Here is a 25,986-nt window from a genome sequence, read left to right as displayed (position 1 = left end):
TCATAAAATTAATGACTCGAGTCTGACTCGAGTCCAAGTCATGTGACTCGAGTCCACTCGAGTCCTCTGTAATTATGCATTATTATAATGTTTTAAAACACACGCTGTATTTTAAAGAACATGCATTAAGAAGCAGATTATATCAGATTTATATTTTAAATAAGACAAAATTTGGATTTTACAGCAGTAAAATTATTGTATCTGTTTAAAAATGTAATAAGCTTTGCCCCTGCACAGAGTGGATAGTGAAACAAATGGAATCATCATAATGACATTATTTCATATTTATTACTTCCCCCTCCTCATTGCTTTATTATTGTAGCTCTAGTAATAAATAATAATGTAAGGATTCTGGATCAGCACCATGATGCCCATAGTATATACAGTATTCTGAAGAAGGTCTAAAATGTCACTGTGTGTGCGTGCATGTGTGTGTTTTATGTACATGGATTTTTTTTTTTTTAAATATTACTTGTGATATAACATTGTGCAGACATGGCTGGTAAGGACATGAGGAGGAAACAGTAGGAGCTGTGTGAGGCTACTAAAGGCAGGGCTATAACATTTTTCTGTCATCATTTTATTTTAGATTAAGTGCAAGAGTTGTTAGGTGTGGATAATTAGATTATAGTTTATTGCAATAACAAGTTGTGCCTTGTTCTCAGATAGACAGCAAGTGGAGAGTGATATATGAAATGATGGGATGGAAGCAAGAAGAGAAGCAAAGAGTGATTCACAGGCAGAGCCTAATTTATTTCTCACAGTTTTTTGTTGCCTTATGGTTCCAAGCGCTGTCACCAATCTTTGCATTTTGTTATTATCGCATGACACTTGTTTAATCAGCTACCATCTCTCCTATGGACTTTTTAATGTCTACAGTCTCAGATCAGCACAACCCTGCCCTCCAGCACAACCCTGCCCTCCAGCACCATCAGCAGCAGGAGCAGCAGAAACCCCTCAACAGCAACATTGTACCCATCAGGTAAAACATAGGCTACGTTTGCTTTGCCTTGTCGCCACCTCACAACAGTGATATAGTATGATGCGATCCCATATTAGATTCTTGATGAATGTGTGTTGTTGTTATTCAGCCTGGTTCAATGTGCCCCTTTTTAACTTTGAGCACCCGCCCCTTTAAACCTCTCTGCACGGCCCTGGTGTTAAGAGTGAAATATTAGAGCAGAGTCATGTTCTGCTATCAGTGTTACAACAGATGCATTAATAACTTCAAATTACAGCAGCTTGAGGCGGGGCCACTTTAAATGCTGTCTATTTGGCCATTTTACTTAAGTAATTCAAAAAGAAATGTATTTAATTAACTGACTGTAGTGTAGTTTAACATAACGTCACAATATTTCTACCATTGTTGGAGTACAGTCTTCTTACCTCATTATTAAGGAGGTCTCTGCAGGATATTTGACATTAGTCATTCATGACGTTATTTTGGTCCACAGTCATTTTTAAGCACGCTTTCTAAGCCGTTTAAGAGCCTCTCCTAAATCACGCCCAACCAGAACCGTACACCTTTTATCCTTGTTGCTCCATCAGCCACTGAACCAGCCTCATGACGTATTCATGCCCTGGTGATTTGTCACCAACTGTAAATTCCAGTAACTCTTAGGTAATAAAAGAGCACAGCAGGCTTCCTGTTACTCTAGCACCGTTGTCCGTGCACAGTTACTTGAATGATCGGCTGTGCGCTGTATCATTAAAAACTCTCAGTGAAACTCTGCAATGGCCAAAGTGCTAGAAGAGTCTTGCAGCGTCCTTTTCCCCCCTGGTGCTGTTAAAGCAACAGTATGGAATTTTTAAGGAGGAAATGTCAGATTGCTTCACCTCATATTTTCTTGCTGGACCTGTTCTGGTGTGACCAATAACCTTTTATTGTGTCTAATATCGGCCAACTCCAGCTAGAGTTTTGTATTTTAAGTCGGTTCAGAGTTTAACACCTTTAGTGTGAAATATTTTCACATCATTATCACTTAGAGGCTCGGTGGCTGTTACACAGCAGGCTTTCCGTCCGCTTTAAGCTGCTGGATTTAATTCCATATTCTCCTCTTGTTTGGCAAAATGTCAGCAAATGTCTCAAAAATGAAGGATCTGTCGAGCTATGCATTTAGGGCTACGTGGGGGAAATTAACAAGACGAATGAATTGGGCTTTCGGTGATGCTAAATAATGAGCAAACAAATATTTTCCCATCACGGAGATTAATTGTCGGTGTGCGTGAAGCCTTTTGCCAAGTCTTTCTTCGTGTAGCCGTGGCCCACTTCTGTCAAGTAATTATGTATTCTGAGGAGACACCGTATGCTTCCAACGTCAGGATCATATGACAGCTAATCGGGGACCGTCCATCAAGCCCAGCCCTGGGACTGAGCCGAAGATGAGACGCTTACCTGTCAATGAAACATAAAGGATATGCAAAACTGAAGTGACACCTTTGAAGGGCAGGCTGGAAATGGTTTTCACAGATATACTTTTTTATTTATAAAACAGTTCCATCAGAATGGAGCATTCACATTCATTGGTATGCTAGCATTAAAGGCATGGTAGAGTTCAGCTGAAAGGGTAAAGCATGTAGTGGTTTGCCTTTTTTCTTTCTTTAGTACAAACGTGTACTTAATGTAATGGCAAACGCTCTTTACAAAAATATCAACTGTGTTACTGCAAGATCCTGTTTCGTTTCTGTACAGTGTCAAGTATGTATGAGTATACATAAACGTATCAAAGATAGAAAAGATTATATATACAGGATACATAAACATTAAAATCATCGGGTTTTAAACATTATTGCAGTTTAAATCAGTCGTCTGAGTAAAAACATGTACATCCCAATGCATGAAATTACAATCTTGAGCGAAACACAACCAAATCCAGTAGCTGCATTTAAAAATGAAGTGATTAACTCTCAAACTGTTCTCTCTCATTTAAGAGTCGACCGAATCTGTAGCCTCGAGTTCAAGCCTTAACCCAAAGAGGTTAAAATAAACATAATGAAACCCAGAAATAAATTAAAAACAGCAGTAATAACAATACAACCTGTACAGATATTTCAAATATGTAGGCAAACAGTGTACTCTTAGTGCACGAAATACAGCAAAAAAAGGCGTAGTTGTAGTCGGCCTCCTTCCTGAGCCGATGCCTCCTGTTCTCAGGAAGTCTCACTTGACCATTGCAGCTCTTTGGGTGCGTCTGTGATCACCTTTTTCTTCTTCAGTGCCTCCTTTCATATTTATACTAAAGTGAAATTCGTACAGCGTTCGGTGTATTAATCGTTTTCTTTTGGTTTCACAGAATCGATACAAAAGCCTGTTGCCTGGCAAGCTTTGCCGAATCACCAGTGTCTGCCTGAGAAACTCAACTCAGCGTCCTGTGGATTTCACCGCCTCTCAACGTTTGGGAGTGACAGACGAGGACATTCTTCGTGAAAAAGGTCAAGAACCCAATAAAAACTGCCAATCAGCAGCAGCTGCGGGGCAAACTTGAATGGAAAGCATCGCACTGATGGTTTGTGGGGAGGAGGCAGAGCCCAGAGAGCTGAGGACGATGCAGACACACATCAGTGCTTGGCAGATTCATTGTAGTCATCACTGGGACAGAAATCACTGCGCTTTGCCTCTCTAGGGGAAGAAAGCCGCAGTCCCAGCCGACGAGCTGCCATCAGAACACGTCGTTTGCATCTAACCTTGTGTGGGCGAGTGTGAGGACTTAAAGGTATTGAAGTTCATGCACAGCTTCGCAATCATTGCCTCGGTGGCCACTAACGTAGCCCAGGTACTGTATACGTCTGCCCCATCTATGCTGACACCTGAGACGAGGCGCCGGTGGCACCGCTCTCAGCTGGGTTGTAGAAGCAGTCTTCGTTCACTACCGAGGTCAGACTCTGAACGCTGAACTCTCTCTCCAGCAACGTGTTGAGGTCCACGGCTCCACACGGCAGCGCTGCATCCGTCTGGCTGTCCAGTGACCTGCTCTGCTCCTTCATCTTCAACAGGGCTCTCGGGCTCCTCCTGAAACTGCACGGTTTCCTCTTAACGGCGGTGAAGTGGCCTCGCACTAATTTGGGTTGCATCTCCGGGGTGTCGCCAACACCCTCGGGCTGAACGCGGGGGGCCGGTGCACCTTCTGACGCAGAATCCTCCGACAGTTTAAGTTGGAGAAACTGAGCTTCAATTGCACTAGTTGGGGAGCTGCTGTCCCTTCTCGTCCCCCCCTCGCTAAAGCCGTCGTCGTCCTCGTCGCTCAAAATGTCAGACTCTTTCACAGAGGTGGAGCGGGGTTGAGAGTTGGAGCCGTGTGTCTGAGACCAGTTCTGCTGGACTGGAAAGATGGGTGAGTCGGAGGACACGCGGGCTGGAGGAGCCCCGGACAAACTGTAGGTTCCACTGCTCAGGCTTCCCTCGTCAGAGTCTGGCCCGAGCTTCGGAGCCTCGCCCTGGGTGGAGAGCTCTGCAGGCGGCTGCTTGCACAACCAGGAAGCTCTAGAGGAACCTAGAAACAAAGGTGGAGATGGAAATTCCACTGTTATCTGAGCTGAACACTTGCAGCATAAGCAGCCGAGTGCCAGCCGAGCGTTAGGCGGCCAAATGACTTCAAATTCCAGTCGACAAGAATTATTTTTATAAAGAGATGTTTTTACAGGAAACCTTCCCAGGAAGACGTGCCTGGTACTAAAAATGAGTGTGGAGTGTTTCATACAACCTAAACTGGATGAAAGATCTCCATAAGAACGCTTCAGAAACCCACCTAGCCTGGCGGAGGAAGGCAGGGTGCTCCGCAGAGGAGCCAGGTGCTCCTTACAGCTCCTCTCCAGCGTGCCCTCGCCCTTCATGTTCCTCCTCACGTTCTCCCTGAGGATGGAGCGGATCACCTTGATGATGCTGACCTTGCTCTCAGGCACACTGAGGAGAAGAAACCAGAGGTATCGCAGTAACGTGAGAACGGGGCATGCTCAGTTTGATTTCACAAGCTAAATATAGATTAAGAAGATTTGCTAAGGGTTCGTTGTGTCCCCGGCGAAATTACTGATGTAATTTATTAGGACTGATCCCGATTTCATAGTATGTAATGAGAATCACTGATTTAGTCACAGGCTCTCTCGCTACAGTTCCCATGTAGACTGTTTGTATGAAATGCTAGAATAACAGCAGACGGGGGCATGGGAGGAAAGCAAACAGCCTAATAGGTCTTTTTGGGGGGGGGCAGAGAAGAAGTAGCTTTATTTGATTATCTAACATTATGGATAAAATGTTCTATTAATAGAAAACTTAATTAACCATTTCCAGTGGATAGACTATATTCTTTAAGAATTCTGGGTCATTATTAATGTGACGGCTCCTAAAAACCAGAGGTTATCCAAACATCTTTGGACAAGAGGCCGACGTTCAAAGTGATCTACAAACTGCCCATTGCAAACATCATGACAGTTTGTATTGACTAAACTAGTCTGCAGAGTTTTCCTTTGTGTTGACGACCTGTCAAAATATTTTACTGCTCATATTTCTTTTGCTGTCTGACTTCGTTTTCGCACCATGTCACGATGCTCCCAGATCTCCGCACTCGCTCCCAGTGTAGCATTAACTTAAAATCGGTGCGTTTTTAGAAATCTCAATTCAGCTGTGATTTCACCTAAAAGTTGAATCTCTGACCTGCTGCACAGCTGGAAGACGGTCTCTGGTCTCCCCTCCACTTCAGACCTGGAGTGAATCAGCTCCCAGATACAGCTGCTCTGCGTACCTGTTCCTAGAAGAGCCGGGAAATAAATGAGAGGCCTTTAATCATGCGGTGTGTGTATGGTTTATGGTTTCAGAGGGAGATAAGAGGGGTGGAAGCTGAATAGAAACGCCAGAAGATGTGTGGGCATGTGGGTAATGCGAATGGGCTGAGGGAAATATGAAAGGAGAGAGATTTAGTGGATGTACTTTGTGAGTGATTTGTTGGGGATAATTTGGCAGCGTGTCGGCCTCTTACCTGCAGTATTTCCCAATCTGACCTGCAGAGCCGAGAGCGGGATGAGCCAGCGGAACTTGAAGGGGTCCGAATCTCCGTGAGAGAGCGCCGAACGAGGGTTGGCCTGGCATTACAAGAAAAAAGCAGAATGGGGTAAGAGAGGAAATGTAACGTTTCCCACCAAACGCACTCGATGTGGGAACGTGACACAAACATACCATTTTTTTCTTCAGCTTGTTGTTTTCCCTGCAGACCAATATCACTGCTTTCTTGAACACTGGTGAGAGAGCGCGAGAGAACACATGAGCGTCTTGGATTTGACTGTGCATGCCTCTTGGGGAAAGCCGACTGAGGGAGCGCAACCACAGAAGCATTTTAAATGCCAGCTTGAAGCCTTAAAGCATATATCAGCGTTACAGCTATGGATATTAAAATTCTGTTCTGCACACTATTCTGTGCAGCAAACCCAATACAGCTGGTTTATATCGATTCACTTCCTCTACTGCAAACATCCACGAGTGACAATTAAAGGAAACTGAAAAATAAAAAGGAGCGACTCACCGAAAACTGTCATTTCGGGGTCTTTTCTCATGCGGCCCAGCGACGGATGAGGGTTGAGCCAGACCACAGAGGAATGCATGAGAAACTCTCCCATAGAGATCTCTGTGACCTGAGAGAGGCGCAAGGGACGGCAGACAGTTTAAGAGAGAGTCGAGGCAGGCTCAGACTAAGCGTGTCTGTGAATGGAGTTACACTGCACACTCGGGTTTGTGCACAGGCTCAAAGCTCAGGCAAATTTAAAAACACTGAAAGCATACGTGAACATAGAAAACATGATTTGGCTTTGAGTAAATATTCCATCAATTTGTAAATGTATTCAGACCCTAGAGGCGCGCATCACCTAAACTGCTGCGCTCTGATGTACTGATGGAAACCCCACCAAAAATACACTAATTCACCTCTTTATCGTGGCCAGTCTGCTCGGCAACAAGCTGATCGAACACGGAGCCGTAATCCTCGTAGATCTTCTGCATCTCGTTGATGTGGCTGGCCACCTTCTCCATGGCTTTCAGGGCCTCTGCAGACACAACAGAGTGTTAACAGGACCGAGTCGTGACCCTGTGGGTGACTGTGTTCACCCTGTACTGGAAAAATGCCAAAGGTTATCACTTAATGTTTCCACGTGCGACTAACGTGACACCGAAATGCCGAGTGTCAGCACGGCCTGTTTATAGCACAGCGCTTGATTGCGTGCAGCCTTCCTACCGGTGAGGTGGTAGTGTTCCTCGCTGTCGCCGTCGGTAAGGGAGACCAGCTCCCTCAGCAGCAAGGGGTACTTGAGCACCCTCTGCACTGGTTTAATCAGGTAGGACTCCAGGGTGGAAGAGTGCTGCTTGGTGGGGTTCCTGGCATCGAGGAATTCTTTGAAGGTCTGATCCGTCTTGGCTAAAGGAAAGAAACACTCAGACTTAATCTGGATCTTTTTAAGCAGTCTGTTCTTTTTGCTTCTGGTCTATGTTTCGGACCGTGGCTACGTTATTAAGCTCTAACCTACTAAAGCAAATGTGGGTCAGTGCAGAATCGCGGTGCAATAATGCGTCTCCAGCAGGGGGGAGTGTGGGCTTCTCCACCTGCTACGACCACTGTGGTATCAAAGTGTAAATCTTTGATGCTGTAACATTAAATCTGGTAAAACACCAAGTTGGGGCCGCATGGTTAACGTGAAACGGCAGGTATAAGACAGAGCAGGCCTTCGGTAAAGGTGCTGACATTTTCCCCGAGCGCTATGCTTCCACAGCGTTACCGAGGGGGGCCATTAAAGTATTAATTATAGCACTGCCAGCCACAGACGTGCAGCCACGTCGACGCCTCGCAGAGTAATTGGCAGGCAATTAACGAGTCGACAAATAAACAGAAACTAAGGCAACCCGGGCCCCATGGCGTGGCAGAAGAGGAGGGGGGATGAAGATGACAGAGATGAGTATATAATTACTTAAAGGACTCACGACAGCCGCAGATTTCTGCGATGTGTTGTGGATCAGCTGCTCGTGACCAGAGTGCGCTGGGTGTTCTCGGTTTTGCTGAGCCAACTAGAAACTCGCACGCCGTCACTTATGTTCTACTCGGCTGTTTTATCCGTACTAAGCAAATATTATGCTTCCTGCTCAAATATCAGTTTGCAGTCGTCAATTGTGAGCAGCACAACCCGTCATTTAAAGCTTTGGCTAAAAGAGCGGGTGCACAAACCCGGTGAATATCTGGCATCTATTTCCCTTACTCAAACACTTGGAACCATTTTGTGCCAAGCTGGCACCGCCCGAATGCTGAAGCACTCAGGAATAATCACTACGCCAAAATCACAGATGCTTATGGGGGGAAAATTTTACCTAATTCATCTACATATCTGAACAATTGGTTAAAAAAATAATCTGCATCTTCAAAAAATAACAGGAGGCTTTACCTCTGCAGCAAAACATCTTTTTATAGCCTGCTTTTAAGCATATCATTAACATAATTTACAAGATCAAATCATTTCGACTGTTCCTAAAACGCTTTCAAGTGTTGCTGGTTAACCATCCTCAAGGTACTTTTTAGTGATTTTGTCCCATCTAATCCTGTTAAAGATCAGCCCTGCTGCTTCCTTCGAGGAATATCCCACACAGCCCCCCCCCGTCAGCTAAGAAGCCAATCTGCTTACACTCCTCTCTCTACTGGGCATTCATCCCAAATAGTGGCGGAAAGGCCAACATCTGAGGAGGCATAAATCAACTTTAAAATTTCTCCAGCGTCACATGCTGTGGGAGAAGCGAGAGTTATTGTCACGGTCACACATCTGCTGTTAGAGGACAAGGTTATCCAAAGCCAGAGTATTTATATGTGCATGTATTTGTTTAAACATCATCTGTTTGAGGAGAAAAGGGCGATAATGCTTTGAAAGTGTCGATCACAAACTGAAAGGTGGAGAGCCGTGTGCTCCTTCGTGCGTGGTGCTGGAGATGGAGCGGGACTGGTGCTAAACTGGAGAGGCATCGCTCACCTCGCTTTCACCCACCGTCTCACTCTGGGACATTTACTTTCATACATAATTGATTTGCTTCCCAAAAGAGAAGACCGAACCTTCAGCCGTGAGCGGCCGAGCTTCCTCTGACGCAACACAGGAGCACGGAAGCTAAATTTAGCGGAGGTGGATTAGTTTGTTTTTGCATGCTGTTTCTCGTTACTATGCAGAATATTAAGATGTGTGTTGTACCTCTCTCTAGGACCTTTTGGACCTTGATGTGGTTGGCACAGAAGCCGCTGTAGAGCTTGAAGTGATCGGCGTAGTAGAGGAATGAACCCCCGAGGGAAAACAGCAGCTTCTGTGAAGAGATGGGGGGGGGAAAAACACCAGTGTGAACACAAAGCACGAGAGAGGATTGGAGGGTGTGAACATGTGAAGTCACGACTAAATCACCGAGCCCTCCCTTCAAAATGCCCCCTCTGTCCTCTTCCTCTCACCCAGCCTTTTCAGTACACTGGCTTTCAGCAGCTCACAATCCGACCAGTGAACCGCCGCCGCGATCGATAGACCTCACACCTCCTCACACTGAGGCCATAAATCAGCCGATGACGCTTCTGTTGCACCACCTCAATTACTTAAAACCCAACACCTAAAAGATCCCTCTTTTCTCTGTAGCCTGTGTGGATTCGGGACTGAATCTTTAGATATTTAACAAACAGCGTGACGTTTCTCTACCTAACGGAGTAACGGAATACACGTACCAGCGTTATGCATTTAAAATACAAAATATGAGTAACTGTATTCTGTTACAGTTACCGTTTAAAAAGGTTCAGAATACAGTTACTTTGTTGAAATAAATGGATTACAGTGTGGTCGTTTCCTGTTTCATGTTAGGCTATGTCCTCCCTATTTTTGGTATTTGGTGGAAACCCAAACAAAACGCGCATTAAGAGGCTCTAATGTCTGTGTCTCAATCTCGCAGCCCATGTCACCTCTACTACACCCCACATAATGACAGGAAATTAAGTAATGGAAAGTATTCAGAATACGTTACAAATACATTTTGGGGCATGTAATCTGTAGTGGAATACATTTTTAAAAGTAACCCTCCCAACACTGCTTACCTTGAACTGCGAGGGGGTCTCCAGGGTGCTAAAGTCAGGTGACGAGGCAATTCTCTCCTCCAAGGTCTGCAGGAAGACCCTCTGGAAGTCCAGCATCTCAGGCAGGCTGCCAAACAGACTCTCCATCTTTGAGGAGGCAAAAGGGAAGTAGAACAATAGTTAGAAAGAGGAGGAGAAGGAAGTGACACAGGTGACAGGTGAGGATGTATGAAAGAACATCAGAGGGTGAGAGAGTGTGTGGCAACGAGGAAAAACAGACAGGATAGCTTGTAATTCATAGCAGACGGCACCCCAGAGTGTTATAACAGCTCCACTGTGATGGCTCCATCTCTGACAGAGGCACTTAGGGACAAGCTACAGCCGCGCACAAATAAAGCACATATAAATGGACACAGTAAACTTCAGCTGTGTAACAAGCGCTATCTGACACATCCAGCCAGGGTCGCCACTTCCTTTCATTAAAAGCTCACGTGCCCTTGTCTGTCCTGTGTCCGGTCACATTCCGGTGTCCAATAATGGCCTCTTAATTTGCCCCGATGCTTAGAGGCCCATCAGCTGGTGTGTCTTGGTAATACTTGGGAGAGATGTGCTACGTTTGAGGTCACAGAGCTGGAAAGTTGCGTGCTACAGCAACGATATATGCTGTTGAGTTGTTAAACGGAGAAAAACAGTCCTTCCTTAATGAAGAGTACGTGCAGTGGACAGCCGTGCCGTGGCATATTAAGCTGAGGTGGGTTGGCTCTTAAGCCGCCCTTTATTGGTGTGGCCCTCTGAGACGCCGGAAGGTCTGCGGACGAGAATGTTAATTTGTCCTCCAGGCAGTTGGAGCAGTTATGAGGGAGATTTGGCCCGGCAGAGTTCATCGATGGATAATAAAAGCTCCACATATTAGGTGTCCAACAGAGTTAGCATACGTAAGTTTTCTTAGGGTGGCAAAATCAAACCACATGCAGGTGGTTACAGATGGTTACAATGATTCAAATGCAGTAAGTATACATGTTTTTCATATAAATATAGTCTAGAACTTAATTACTTTCTGTAGCCCACATAATTAAACACTTTAGTTACATAAAACATGAGTTTTGATTTTATGTACTGTATAGTCTGTATAATAAATAAGTCTAAAATCCAGAAAGCTACACAACATGGTGCGGTTCATCTACAAACACACGTCTAATTTAAGTTTCACTGTTTCGACCGTGGCTCAGGGGTTTGGGAATCGCACCTGTAACTGGAAGGTCGCCGGTTCGATCCCTGGGCTCTCTGTCCTGGTCGTTGTTGGATTAACCCTCTGAGGTCCAAAATATAACCGGACATTTTTGATAACGTAGTGGTTTGACTACACACCTTTGGAGCGGAGGATCACAAGTTCGATTCCCACCTGGGGTGTCTGTATCCAGTAAGGGTCCAAAGGCTAGACACCCCCCCATGCTAACCAAGCCTACAACAGATTAGGCTGAGTGAGGAAGTAGGTATGATATAAGTGCCACGGCAAGGGGGAGCCAGGACACCAGGTCAGGGGAGAGATCACCCCCACCTGATCGGGGTGGGGTGATAGGAGAAGGATAGTTGAGTGCGATAGGAGGATAAATAATTCTCCACCTACCTCATCCAGTGTGAGGAAGGTTTCGTTCTGTAGAGGTTTCAAGTAGATCTCAAACAAACAGGTCAGGTCCTGAAACAGAAGTGGTCAGCACTTAACCTTTGAACCTCTTATCAGATCACCACCACAGCCCCTAATCCCCCCCCACTCCTTGCGGGGACTGTTGTACTCATTAAGTTGATATATGGGCTTTCACCTCCTCCCCTCCCCTAGTTGCATGGTGAAGATGCCTAAATCAGGCCACACTTTGAAGACAATCCTCTCCCTCAATTGCAGGCTGAAGAGGAGGCGTGTGGGGGGAGGAGACTAAATGAAAAATGGTAGGTGGGGAAAAAAAGGTTATAAAATGACTGGCCAGAGAGGCTGAGCGACTACTCAAGTTACAGCTAACAAACTCTTCTGAATGCTTGTTTTATGCTCCCGATCTCTTGTTCATCATCTATTAAAGTAACCTTACATAAAAAAAAAAAAAAAAAAAAAAAAAAAAAAACCCAATTTACAATAAGGGCACAGCTTTCTAAATCATGATGTGAAGTTTAATATTAGAAATTCTAACATGATCCCAGTCTTTGCTGGTCTCACCTTCACGTAGGACTTCTCCGTGTCCACCAGCTCCTGGATGACCTTGCGTAACCTCTCTGTGGCCGTCATATGCTTGGGGCAAGGTCTGAGCAGGGCAGCGTCTCCCGTAGGGCTCGAGCCCAAATCCCCTCCCTGCCTCACCGAGGGTTCCCCGCCATGATCCATCAGACCCCCGCTGCCCGAGCCTGACCCTTCCTGGAAGGAGTGGTAGAGAGTGCACACTGTGTCCACGCTCTGTAGGGGGCGACAGAGAGAGAAGGTGGTGTATGTAGGTTAGGCAGGATTATTATAGTCAGCTGCATAAAATAAGAAGATATTGCACTGTATGATGACACGCACGGGCCTGAACACAAACTCTCACGGATCCATTTAAAGATCCCTCATTTAACCATCCACAGCTAATGACTGCAGCCCCAAAGCTGTGTAAAATAACCACGTGGATCACTCCACCCTGCGCTTGGTCAACGATCCCCCTGGGTACAGTAAGAGTGTTACTGAGATTTAGTTATGTACTCTGTGCTAATTGGCTTTGCATCAAAGACTTTACAGAATTAGCAACTGGATATCCCAGCAGATAGCATTACAGCACATTTCATTATTCTCCATAATCCATAATAGACAGTTATGCAGCTTTGTGTCACGTCGATTACAGACAGTCTGACATGGCAAGAAATCCCAAGTGGTCGTATATTAGTGTGAAATATTTGGTGTTTGATGAAGAGGAAGTCTCAACCTTCCATACATAAATGAGTCATTTCTTCCAGCTTACACCTTTGATGGGTGGAACACCATGAAGAACTTAGCGTCACAGCATTTCCAAAAATATTCTACAGAAGCAGATCGCTTGCATCCCATTTTAGTGGACTGTACCGCCCGGGGTGGGAAACTTAACATCAGCCGTCGGCAGCGCGCTGTGAAGTTTTGCCTGTGGCAGGTAAGACTTTCAGAGCAGTCGTGTCAGAAAGTGAACCATTAGGAGCTGCTCTATTCTACGGAAACAAGAAGCAAAAGGGGAAAAAAAACCTCTCTGTTGTTTCCAACTTACACCATTGTTGCAATGTTTGGGTTGCAGTTAGCAAGCACTGCAATACATGCAAACTATGCTCAAGTAATCAAAATCCTACCTACTAATTTCTTACCTGACAGGCGTGTCAAGCAAAACACTTCAACTGCAGCAAGCTTTGCTGCTATCAATTACCTTTGATGCTTGTGATAAAAATGGCCTCATGATGCCCAGACCCCCTTATTCCAAGTGAATGGCATGATGTAGCATTGTAATCTGTGGCCAGTCACAAAAAATCAGCAGGAGCTGATAAATGCCAGTAATAGCAGGTTCCAGTCCGCTGCACAGCAACACAGCACGGCGGGACAGCCAAGACGCCAAACAAAACAGCTGCTCAGCACTCTCTGCCTCCTCGTGCATGTGCTGCTATTTAAAATATTGCATAAGCAAGCAGTCAGTCGCAGCTCCCTCTCAAAACTGTGCAGTAACAGACGTGGATCGATAAAACCTTCATTTTGTCACTACAGAACCGATACGCTGCCAGGAAGTGTGTGAGAGCTCACCCGAGTCACGCATCTTCTCACAGTGTGTGTGAGGTACGACCCGTAACCCCCCAGCACCACCTCCGCCCGTTCCCAGGGAGACCGCAGATAATAAAGTCTGCCATTAATAAGCTTGCGACTCATCAGCTAGCTCATTATAACATGGTCACTCCAGAGACGGCCCTCCAATACTCCAGCAAAGACTGTGTGTGTGTGTGTGTGCGTGTGTGCGTGTGCGTCTGCGCGTGCAAAGACTGAAAAAGAGAGAAGAAAAAGGGAAGGGGGAAAAATTCCTCTCCATGCCCTTTAAGTATGTCTGGGCTAAGCCTCTTTCAAGTGATCCACCTCCCACTGTAGCTCCACTCTGGAGGTCTTTGAATGTGGGCTGATAATTATGAGGGGACTTGAAGTCTCCCTGTGCTCTGATGTAGGGACTAATGTTCCTAGTGGAGAGCACAAGATGCACTCATGCTGCAGACATACCTGTATAAATGTTTGCAGTGAGAACCCACAGCAACGCAGCAGTAATGCTGCTCACAAATAGCATTTTTCTTTAGCTAAAGCTAGCATCATGTCATATTGAGCATGTTTGAGGTGACAGGAAACATTTAATGCGACTGTGCGCGTGTCATTTAGCATTTAAACGCTTTCAAATCTGAAGCAATTCAAAGAAACACGAGGATATTGGAACATAAGTAGAGCTGTTGACACAGGCTATCCCTTTAAAGATCATAAAATCCACCTCCAGCACTGATGCTGCTGCCACACACACAGCACCAGTCAGCCTTCATTCACTGATACACGCTTTGGGAGAACTCCATAATGCACCGTGGAGGCAGACGGTGGGGGGGCTGCCTGAAGGAAACACAAAGGTTGAAGGATATCAGCACGACATATTCATCAAACAGCCCGCTGGTATCTCCAGACAGAAGAGAGCATCCTTGTGCAGACAGATAACTGTGTTTTATTTCAGCTCTGGCACCCGAAGGTGAGGTTTGCCCAGGTCTTTAGAGACCTCCATTCAAGTGCCGACTTGATTCTTGTTACACCCCCACACACACAAACGAGATGATGGAGGAGCCGGGTGGGGTGGGGGGAGGAGGGGAAAACACTTTCAGCTCTCACACAGGTCGCTTAGTAAGATTTTCATCAACGCTAATGACGGACGCCCGCACCGGAGCGTGACGAGAGAAGGAAAGCTGGTGGGTGGACGCCACGCAGTCATGACTCAGGAAATGCATTCGCCTCACAACAATCCCACCGACACAGCCTGACAGCTAGCCCAAATAACCAATTAAGAGCTGAGGACGTGAACCAGCAGAGGCGGGAGAAAAGCCCGGGAGCGCCACGGAAAACAAGTGGATCTGACAGCGCTGCTGTGAATTCCTGATCAGGTTTTCTTGCTGACAGGTGTCAGCCGGGGATAGTGTTTCGACTTCTGCTCAAACCAATTTGGAGAAGAATTCTTCTTATTTTGTCTGTGACGCATTTCCAGCTGCATTTCTTTTTATTTCCGCTCGTCTGCCAGCTGTCCGTTTCCTAGATCCCCGAAATCAAAGCCAGAGATTTTAATTCCAACGTCAAGTCAAATAAAAACACTTTACTGTCAATCCAAACATCCCAAAACACAACAATCAAGCACAACCTACACCTAGCTTCCTTCTCCAGCGAAGCCAGACTACATCTGTTTAAATGTTTAATCCTGATGGCTCTAAAATCTCCTACTGAAGCTCATATTTTAAGGTTTAAACATCCACTACCTCTCCCAGTCTGCGAGTCACCATGACGAGCAGTCTGTAGAGCAGCCTCCATGCTGCCGTGGCCTGCTGTTGGGTCCTGCGGGCGAGCGAGCAGCTCTTCCTGCGTAGCCGGCCTCCTCTGGACGTTGGCATAACAGCTCGGAGAGAGTGAGCTCTGAAGTTTACTTGACCTGCCTCGATTCTTTTTTTAATTCCCTCTGATGATCAGTCAAATACCCTCATCAACTTTCCTCCTCCTTCTTCTTCTGTGGTTTCTCTTTAGCTCGCCGTTGCCCGTCTCTCCATCAGGCCCAAGTCAGAACCCTCAGACTTCAGTGCACCTCAGCCTCTGGGGCGGAGTGGCCACTGGTCTGTGAGCGTAGGCAGAGAAAAAGTGCTTGCTGCCTGCTTGTTTTGCATATCAGTCCGTAGCGGACGGTCTGGCCACTTGGCCTGTGGGGGAATTTCTCCTCCAGGAGCTATTACTCTCTGTCGCCGCGTATCAGCGTTGCTCTTCCGATGTCTCTACCGCCACAGACTGCCATCCATCCTACTTCCTTTTGTCCGTTTGCCTCCAGATATGCCTCCTTCTTCTTCCTCCGCTTCTTCCTCTCCTGTTCGGCTCCAGGTGACCTCGCTGGTGTGATTTCCAGAGAGCTGAATTGAGAGGCTGGGGGCTGTATCTGGGTCCAGTCTCTCAATAGCGACAGTACAATGCAGACTGTTCTGGCTTGTTACCTCCACACACACAGGAATGGCTGACTCAAAACTGGGAGGCTCTGAGCCGGTGGGGGTAACAGTGCAGGAATGTTAACTATGGCCTCGTACAAGAATAAAACATGACATGCATCGCTCGCTCGCGGGCTACTACATGTGGACAGAAATAAACAGATGCTGGATGGTTTTAACAACAAACTATAATGGAACCATTTTTCTCGCCTCACTCGGGTAAATAAATGTAAGGGATTACAATTAGGAAGTTTAGTTATTGTCCTATAGCTTCCTGCTACTGTTCTTTTACTTCTACTTGCACTGCAGCTTCCTGCCTGGTTGTAAAATGCTGTATAAATGCAGTATAGACGTGTAAGACACCAAACTGCATCTAACACTGCAGACCTGCGTTTCAAGTTCTGCCAGTAGGTGTGTGGAATCACAATCAGTTCTCAGGTCCTCGATGTTTTTGTAGTAAACGTGACATGAACATCTCATTTTGACTCATGGTGGCGGCGCACAGCGGGAGGGGAGCGGTGGAGGAGAAAGGGAACGGCATCTGACAACAGTTCGCAGCCTGATGCAAACCAAGGCTGTGGCGCTTCCTCTTTCGCAACTTAACCCCCGGCTGTTGCCCGTTGGGCAAGTTTGTCTGCAAAGCCTTCACACCAAACTTCCCAGTTTTTTTAAGCAGGCAATCATCATCAGCTAGAGCAGAGCTTCTAAATACAGCCAGTGTTGGGAAGGTTACTTTTAAAATGTATTCCATTACAGAATACAGAATACATGCCCCAAAATGTATTCTGTAACGTATTCCGTTACGTTACTCAATGACAGTAACGTATTCTGAATACTTTGGATTACTTAATATATTATCATGCTTTTTACAACAACGTGAATGTACTATTCCTGTGTGATTTATTACTGTTACTGAAGGTCCGCGACTCCGAACTGTAGTAAAGGGACCTCTGGCTAATACGGCGGGGTCCCTGTCGGCTCGTAGCCGAAAAATAGCTTTACTTTGTTGTGTGGGTCAACTTTTCTTGCGAGAGACAGAGAGAGGCGTTGAAAGACTGCTCCAACGGAACTTATTGTTTTCGGAGGAAAACACGAACACGGTGTACAGTCGAGTCTTAATAGCTTACTTACAACTGGGCTCCGTCAGGCACTCTTCTTGGCTGAAGTGGTTATTATTATATTTACATGCTTCCAGCTCCCGTTTTTCCTCGATGACAACTCGTACCTTTCCACTCCCCTTTTTCTCCCTCCTCGCGCTCACAGACCCATAACGTGTATGGCAGTCCATTCTCCCTGCAACACGGACTACACTGCCCATGATGCTACATTCTTTAGAGCTATGCTTGTAGCATTCTGCCTGTTAGCTTAGCACAACAACAACAACAACAACAACGAAAAGGCGCTCTCTCACCCAGGAAACACACAGTCGCAGAGAGAGAGAGAGCGTCGCCCTGTAACCATGGCAACCGTAACGCTGCCGCCTGGAACAACAGAACGTAGCTGTCAAACAAAACCCAAACAGTCCTGACCTGCGACAAAATGAAACAGGAAAGTACCGCCGTGTAATCCATTTATTTCAACAAAGTAACTGTATTCTGAATACCACCTTTTTAAACGGTAACTGTAACGGAATACAGTTACTCATATTTTGTATTTTAAATACGTAACGGCGGTACATGTATTCCGTTACTCCCCAACACTGAATACAGCTAATCACCTGCTTTCAGTCCTCGTCTTATACATTTGCACCAGACTCAGTGAATGCATAATAACAGACGTCTTCCTGCCAAGTCCAGTAGATTTGAGCAGGAGCATCCTCAGCTTTGGCATATCGGGACTAAACTTTACAAACTGCACCAAACGAGATTAAGTTCCGTTTAAATTTGGACTCTTCCACATGTGCCAGACTCCTCTCACCCCGCGGTCATCCGTCTACGCCCTCAGTCTCCTTAAAGAGACAGTGTTTTCAGTTCGTGTGCACATCCACATGCACGTACAATATTTTTATATTGAGTAAGCTAGTAAAGCATGCCGCTGCATAATTAAGTCTCACTTATTTTCTCCAAGTCTGGGCAAAAACACTTGGAGAAAACAAAAGAAAAAGAAAACACAGCTGAGCTCTGTCAGAGTGGGAGGATGCAAGATAAACACTAAACAGCATCTCTATCTCCCTTTTAATGCTCCGATGGAGTCATTATGTACAGAGCTCAGTCTGCCTTGCAGATGAAACGTTGCTCAAATCAAAGGAGAAGCCTCGCGCTTTACCGGCGGAGGAGCCCCATCTTTGCAGGAATAAACAAACAAATGCGGGGAGAGAGGAGATAAGGAGGAGGGCATGAAAAACAGGCGTGTCCCCGGGGCTGGCGTCAACCATCCTTCAAAAGAAACGGCCTTGTCATGACACCGTGAGGCCGAGAAAGAGAGCGCGCGAGAAAGAGCGGAGGCCTGTGGCCGGTGGGCAGGCCGGTGATTCATTTGCCGTGTTAGTGGGCTATAGTGCCACCATGCCATCTTCTTTTCAAAGCTCAATAAAAGAAGACGCGCACTCATAAATCAAACAGAGCAGAGGGGAGGAGAGAGAAATACGAGCGGGGAGGGCCGGCCCCGTCGCGCTCCGCTCGAGCCCATTTACGCCTTTTATTATTCATCCTAAACAAATATTATTCCGCCAAGTCTCCGAGGACTTTGAGAGAGGAGTGTGTTTTAATAATGAAGCCAGCTTCACATTAAAACACCCGTTCTGCTCAGCCCCCGAGGCTATTCACATGCACTCCACTGCATTAAAGCCAGAAGACAAAGTAATGCCACGACTCTATGCTGTTCCCTCTCAAAGGGATGCCCACAACTAAATAAAAGGTTAAGTGGCGATGCTTGTTGCTGATGTTAAACACCTCTCGGTGACAAATAATTCACAGTAATGGCAAACGTCGTTCTCTAGACCGCATCTGACCCAGAATAGACTCTGTGTGAATCAGAAGCAAAGGATCCACGATACAGCAACAAAGACAGCAACTACTTATTAACAAGTACACTGCAAGTACACTCCCATCATAGCATTAATGCTGGGAAGACACTATCCCAGTGTATCCCAACACTATGACTCTTCACCTTCTTCCACCTGCCGTCACCACGAGCCTAAAACCGAGCTGCAAGCACACGTTGTTTCATTACTGCTAAGAGCCTCTGACAGTAAAACTACTCCATGCTTGCATTTGTTAGATTATTTTTACTGCACACAGAGGGATGTGGGCTGGTTGTGTGAAACTTTGCAGCTTAAAGTGTGAAGAGTCTGTACTATCAGCCGTCCCAGCCCCACACAGAAAACCACGAGCCCATTCGCCCACAGTTACCGGCTGTTTGTCTTCCTTGGAGTCTCTCTGGCAGGACAAGCAGGCGGTCAGGTCCTGGACCACGCAGGACAGCTTGTCTTTCAGGAGCCGTCCCAGCCTGAGAAGCGCAGATCCTAAGAACGGGGATTTTTCCTCAGCTTTGCAGCCAAACGGCCAGAACCAGCAGCAGCACATGGCTGCGACTGCGCCAAAGGCCTGAACCAGCGACCGGCCCCTCTGAAGCAGCTCAAATAAGATGGTGAGGCAAAGGCATGGCCGGGGATCCTCATCCTTTTCTGCTAATGCCATGGCCATGCTGGGTCATTGTGCATCGGGATCCCCGTTGCTTCCTCCGTCACTCAGTTTTTATCTCCACGTCTGGAAGTTCTTACTGTGGAGTGGACTGAGCAGGGGAAGGCTAGCATTAACTGTGCTGACAGCAGTAAGCCTAGATTATTAGCATGCTCGTGGCCAGATGGCGGCTGATGGGCTTAGTCATAACACACAAGCACTTCCACAAATTACCCACACCTACCCACCCCTCACACACGTCTGCTCAAGTTTAGAGGGGGGTGACGGTAGCTTCAAGGAAGACAAAATCATCTGTGAAGAAGAAGATACAACCTCACATCTGCAGGCATGTGCCAACGTTTTGAAGTTTGGGATCCATGATAAGAGGGGAGAACTGAAACATCCTCCTCACAGGCTTTTAAAACATTAAAACACCTCAGACTCGTCCAGCCTGCAGACAGGTGCCAGAGTCCAGAGAGCTGAAGAGTAAAGATGTGAACAAACGATGCGAGCCTGCTTATTACTCAACTTAATAACATCACTGCCTGAATCAAGCCAAATCTCGCTGCACTGACATCCAGACAGAGCATGGCTCCAGTCATAGCGCTCTTCATAAGTCCATTCAAATGCTCTTAGTGAAATGTCTTGTCTGGACAAATGCAAAGAAGCTTAATACGTCTGTCCGCTGTTTAACCTTTGGTTTAATGCAAAAGATGACCGTCTGCTTTGCTTTGCATTGCATCAAACACAAACCGCAGAATTTATTATGTCACGCAAATTGGCATCTGCAGTAGTTTACCATCAAACCGAGGCTCGATCATATACAAGGACACATATACAATACACCTGAGCTCAAAGCTGCACTGACTGGTCCGTTTCCTTATTGATTATTTTAACCGCAGTTTTCCCAATAAGTGAAAGAAGTCGATTAAACCCTCAGAACAAACTTGGGAAACTTGAATTTAAATGATTTCAATCAATCACTTGCATGCGGACTGGTGTCATGTGGTGAAACCAGATTACTGCCCACATCCTTCCATCTGCCTAATGGGATTGCACAGCATTCTATAGATGCTTATGTTCTAGCGCAGCAGTGCGGCGGTTAGCGCCGATGCATCACATGCAGTCCGGGGCCTTTCTGTGTGGAGTTTGGATGTTCTCCAGTGGGGTTAGGTCATTCTCTATTGACTGTAGGTGTCAATGGTTTTCTGCGGCGGATTGACTACCTGTCCTGTGAGAGCTGGGATAGGCTCCACCTCCCCCCTGCAATCGTCTGCAAGCAGAACAAACTGAACGGAATGTGCGAGAATCTGGCGATGACCCGCAAGCAGAGAAGTCCCAATCGAGGCTCCGCTCACGTCTTTCAGACCACTTTAGTTCACTTCGTCTGCTGAGTGGCTCAGCTCATTATGGTACAACAACACTGTGTTAAACCGATTGCAATGGCGCTCTACATCCAAACGTTTCATTAAATAATAGACACAATCATTAACTCAACGGTAAACAAAGCCGTTAACTTTGCCTGGTAAGCGTTTCACACTTGTAATAAGCACAAATTGGACTGCAATAGACTAATTAATCAAAAACGGTCAGTCAGGTTGAGGCAGCTGATCGCATGTGTGACAAGAGGCTTGAAATTGGTCCTTCCCTTCCATCAATCTCTATCGACTGTGCGAGCAGCGTGTGCATGCACGTGTGCAGCTCTATGCTGATGCATGGCCGGTTTTCTACCCGGTGACTCGATTTCTTTCTGCACGCCCTGGAGAACAAACTGATGGCTGTGCGTTGATTAAATCCTTCTGTGCGCAGCAGCAAAAATCTGATTTACCAGCACCGATATCTCACCCTGTATTTTATTTCTTTTTAATTTCCTTCACAGTGGTTGATTCCCACCGATGCAAAGGGGGAGCCCTTTTCTCCTTTTTCGTGGCAATGTGCACACATCCAGTGGCACGAGTGACACAGACACGCACACACTCATAAACCTCCCTCTCTCGCGCACAGCCGCACACCTTCCCATCTTCCATTCGTTCCTCGGGAAAACAGAAACGGCAGGGAGCTGAGCAGCAGTGGTGCAGTGCAGATCCCAGCAACAGGACTGACTCACGTCGCCGGGCAAACAACAAGAGACGAACAGAGAGGAGACGACAGCAAGAGTCCACCTCCCGGCTGACCTCGGGTCAAACACGTGGCAGCTACGATTAACGTTTTTTACAAACATGTCGCCTGTATCGCCATCAATGATGCCTGCTCCCTTTTTCATTTAGTCTGCATTACATAATGAGCAACTTGCCAAACATGCACTCACAATCGCAGCAGCGACGACTATACACAGCTTTGAAGGGCATTAAATATTAGCCGAATGATGCAAGAGGAGGTGAACATGCACGAATACGTTTAGGCTTCCAGCCATGGCTGCATCATTAACACACGGCTTTTTGCTGTGACCACACACACTCATTACTGCCCTCAATAAACACCGGCACACAAATCTTCCCGTATTACATTATCACATCACTGAAGCGTAATTCCCAGCGGAACAGCCTCGCGGTTTAATGACTTCAATAAAGTTGGTTTACATATGAAAAACCTGAGTAGATATTGAGCGACCAATAGGACAGAAATAGGCGCACAATCTGCCATAACTCAGAAGGGAAAACTGTTTGGCACATTTACAGATATGAGATATTCCTCTAAAGTGGCCTGAAAGGAAGTGTCGCATTAACTGTAGCGTGCTTAGAACAAAAACAGGACTCTTACGGCTAACAAATGCATGACGAGAAGGAAAAGTCTGCATGTAACTAACAGGGTAGCTCTTAATAAAATGGTGCATGTGCACGGTTAAGTGAATGACAGGAGAAGCGTTCTCTTCAGAGGATTTGGCTTTGCCCCCAGGCGTGCTTGTCCTCATGTGCATGTACACACATGTGAGTGTGTGTTTGTGCAGGAGGCAGTGGGAGTGTGACACAGCCTCCCCTCTCAGTCTGCATGCCGTCTGCGTGACAGTAATAAGCTGTGTTTATACCGGTGGCTACGATTGAGTATCCTAATTATGGAAATGCTGAGGATTGGTGCCAGTCTGGTTTCTGACAGCCCCGCAGCTTCTGCTGAGAGTGGGCACAAACACAACACACACAATTTCACTCACACAGACCTGGAAGGAAAGACAGGCACAGAGTGTGGATGTTTACACGTCTTTTTTTCGCACTCGGGCCCCTCCTACCTTGCTGTGCTGAACAGGCCTGTGTGCGCAGTGGGAGCGACCATCCTCCAGTCCTACGTACAGAGATTCGCCACCGCCAGCTGCAGTACAAACATCTGGAAAGAGAGATTGTGGAGAGACAGAGAGTCAGCATGCGTCTATTTGTGTTTGATGGAGTTTTAAGCTCATACCGCCCCTTGAAGCGCATCCTTCTTCTAACCCACAAAGCACAAACAATGCAGACGAGAGTCGGTCTGAAACCACTGTGGGCGACTTTGTCGTGTACACAACTTAAATATGTCTCCAAACTAAAAACAGCAAGGGCATTCAGTTACCCAGAAAAGCAAAAAGCACACGCCTGGAAATCCTAATTAAAGACTCCGTTATCTCTTTCCTTGCTCGACTGGAAAAAAAAAACAACAACTCTGGAGATAAAGTTTGCTGCTAATCCAGCCTGAAAAATGTCTGCAAATAATATTTGCATCATTACAGCATGACAAACAGATAAACAGTGTTTTGAAAATAATTTTTCAGCCTCCTTCTGGTTAAAATTCAAGGTCTGGAGGACATGCTCTCTAGCAGCTGGCACATGCAAGATTTCTGATTGTCGACCGGGAGGCAGGCCAACGTGTCGGCGGGAAACAAAAGAAAACTTCTGGGCCTCCCATTGAGCCGAACTTGGCATTTTTTAAGCCGGCAATCATCATCAGCCAATGTCTGATAGCTAGGCCGCAATTTCTAAATATATCTAATCATCTGCTGTCGCTTCTCTCGTCTCGTACATTTGCATCAGGCTGAATGAACGCCAGATGACAGACGTCTTCCTTCTAGAAACGCCATGGTGAAATCCTTTTGTAATTCATGTCAGACAAGTGTTAATTCCCCCACTGAGGGCACATACCTCCCTGCCTCCTTATCAGCCTGCCTGGGATCATGTGCCCTCTAGAGACGGAGCGGGAAAACTGCAGGCGCTTTGATGGCACCATTTGCAGTAATGAGGTCTTCAAGTCATTAATCCCTTTGTGTTCAATTACGGCCGCAGTGGAGGAAACGCTAATGAATTATTATCATTAAGATGACACTCAAGACTGTTTTTGTGCAATGAAATGCAATAAAAGCGACACAAAATGATATGCACGTCTTAAAGGAGGTTTTGCTACACAACTTCTTCTTTTGTCTTGCAATGACTGCAGTTTTATTACATATGACTCAAAATAACATCAGCCATACTATTTCTTTATTATGTTCCTTACCTTGAAATCAAGAGCTGAACAACAATCAGATATTTTTCTCTTCCAGCTGGGGATCAGCTGGGCTGACACGGACGCCCTGCTCTGCTCTGACACCTCGTTTGCACCGTGAGACTAAACCAGGCTGACAGCACTCTATACATCCACAGCAGTAATGAGCCCTCTGCGGTCAAAAGCCCCTCCCGGCCCTTCCTCTCCTCCAGAACACACAGAGCTGTGAAACATCATCTAGAGCTCCCCCCCCCCCTTTCTACTCGTTTAACTTGGGGAAGTGGAGCTAGCTGAAACGGAAACGTAGTGACGGGGGTGACAGAACTCCCACCGCTTACTGGTAACAACAAGCAACAGCTCACCACTAATAACTCTGAGGTTCAAATAAACAGTAAATTCTAAAGAAGCATGGATTCTCGGATGTCACAACAATAATGCTGCCTAGATGATAGATTACAAAGATAAGAAGCGACTATAGAAAAAGAGGAAAGAAAAACTGGAACTTTGAGGTTTCTGAGTTCTGCACAATGACACCGAATGTTTTTAGCAGAAGTAACCTTTGCACATTCATACTCAGAACTGAAAGTGAAACTGTACGTGTCACCTTTCAACTTGTGCCACCATTTGTGTCACATAAGGTTTCAATACCAGCGTCTCTTTCTATTCTACTGTTAGCTGTTTGCAGTAAGTAAAGCTAATGCCTGATAATGACTCCATCTACATGAACGTGTGTGTGTTCAACTGTACGTTTGCGTCTGATTAAAGCACCTGAGGACGACTTTGCTCGGTGGTGTTTACTTCGAACTTCCTGGCTGTGTTTAGTGGGAGGAGCCAGATGGTCAGAGGTCACAGGTGGCAGCACGGGGCCCTCCCGCCTCAGGCTCAGGTGCACAGTTTGTTCAGCAAACAGCATTTGGACCAATGCCAGGTCCAGACCGGGGACGCACCGACCATTCAGGACCAGGATCTCATCGCCAGGACGCAGACCTGCTCACACGGGCAAACTCGTTTCAGAAAAGCCACGCCGATCTCAAACGTGACGCTCTTATTGGTCATTTCTAGATCGGCACCTTCATTGAAGGCCAGGCCATCAGGGAGCACTTCGCTGACAAAAACCCTGCTGTTCTTCTGGCTGTCTGCGTATCCTGTTACTGCAAAACCTGCCAGGAGGATTCAACCGGAGGATTACATAAAGGATCACGACATAAACTACAAACACGATTCGACCAAACGTGCCCGACTCACCGAAGTCGCCGCTGCCGCTCTGCCTGCTCATGTGCAGCGTAAACACATTAGCCGGGACCACCTCCAACTGATCATTGACCTGCGGGGCGATATTAAACAAATCGATACACATTATAGAAAGAGCGGATAAATGAAGTGTTCGTGTGGGATCATGCGTGTTTCCCCTTCTCACCACATCACGGAGGAGCTCTCCGGGAGCCACGTATCGAACCTCCACGTGCTGCCCCGCTCGCCTGTGCAGTCGGAGGCAGTGCGCGCCCGGGTCCAGCTGTTTCACCTGTTTACACAGGAGCCAATAAATGCTTAGCAGACGGCACGCACAAAAATCATCCCACATATTTCCGCACCAGTACTTCGCCACACAGCTGCTGTGTGGCCCGAGGTGGAAATTACTCAGACTTTCCATG

At 46.5% G+C, this 25,986-nt stretch overlaps 1 protein-coding gene and 1 long non-coding RNA gene across 9 annotated transcripts in view; one reads left to right on the top strand and one right to left on the bottom strand.

Moving 5' to 3' along the window:
* Positions 1-932: 932 nt before the first annotated feature.
* Positions 933-9,325, top strand: LOC120744567. Of its 2 annotated transcripts, none has more exons than XR_005698391.1 (3): positions 933-982; positions 5,998-6,101; positions 9,209-9,325. It is a non-coding gene; the product is annotated as an uncharacterized LOC120744567 (long non-coding RNA). The 2 variants fall into 2 exon arrangements; XR_005698392.1 differs by lacking the exon at positions 933-982 and adding an exon at positions 5,666-5,783.
* Positions 2,462-25,986, bottom strand: part of tiam2a (TIAM Rac1 associated GEF 2a) — a 61,152-nt gene continuing 37,627 nt past the window's right edge. For all 7 annotated transcript variants that reach the window (XM_040049040.1, XM_040049036.1, XM_040049037.1 and 4 more), the window contains 17 exons: positions 25,752-25,856; positions 25,580-25,658; positions 25,405-25,494; positions 25,103-25,321; positions 23,115-23,209; positions 12,259-12,492; positions 11,680-11,748; positions 10,074-10,199; positions 9,199-9,307; positions 7,215-7,394; positions 6,908-7,026; positions 6,510-6,618; positions 6,167-6,225; positions 5,970-6,072; positions 5,648-5,741; positions 4,746-4,900; positions 2,462-4,490 (listed from right to left, as the gene is read on the bottom strand). In XM_040049040.1, coding sequence (XP_039904974.1) covers positions 3,796-4,490; positions 4,746-4,900; positions 5,648-5,741; positions 5,970-6,072; positions 6,167-6,225; positions 6,510-6,618; positions 6,908-7,026; positions 7,215-7,394; positions 9,199-9,307; positions 10,074-10,199; positions 11,680-11,748; positions 12,259-12,492; positions 23,115-23,209; positions 25,103-25,321; positions 25,405-25,494; positions 25,580-25,658; positions 25,752-25,856 — 2,640 coding nt within the window. In that variant the 3' untranslated portion in view covers positions 2,462-3,795. The remainder of the gene's footprint in view (positions 4,491-4,745; positions 4,901-5,647; positions 5,742-5,969; positions 6,073-6,166; positions 6,226-6,509; positions 6,619-6,907; positions 7,027-7,214; positions 7,395-9,198; positions 9,308-10,073; positions 10,200-11,679; positions 11,749-12,258; positions 12,493-23,114; positions 23,210-25,102; positions 25,322-25,404; positions 25,495-25,579; positions 25,659-25,751; positions 25,857-25,986) is intronic.

Source organism: Simochromis diagramma, unplaced genomic scaffold, assembly GCF_900408965.1.
Source record: "Simochromis diagramma unplaced genomic scaffold, fSimDia1.1 OVJJ01000305.1, whole genome shotgun sequence".
Taxonomy (NCBI): domain Eukaryota; kingdom Metazoa; phylum Chordata; class Actinopteri; order Cichliformes; family Cichlidae; genus Simochromis; species Simochromis diagramma.
This window is presented reverse-complemented; position numbering and strand designations above follow the sequence as displayed.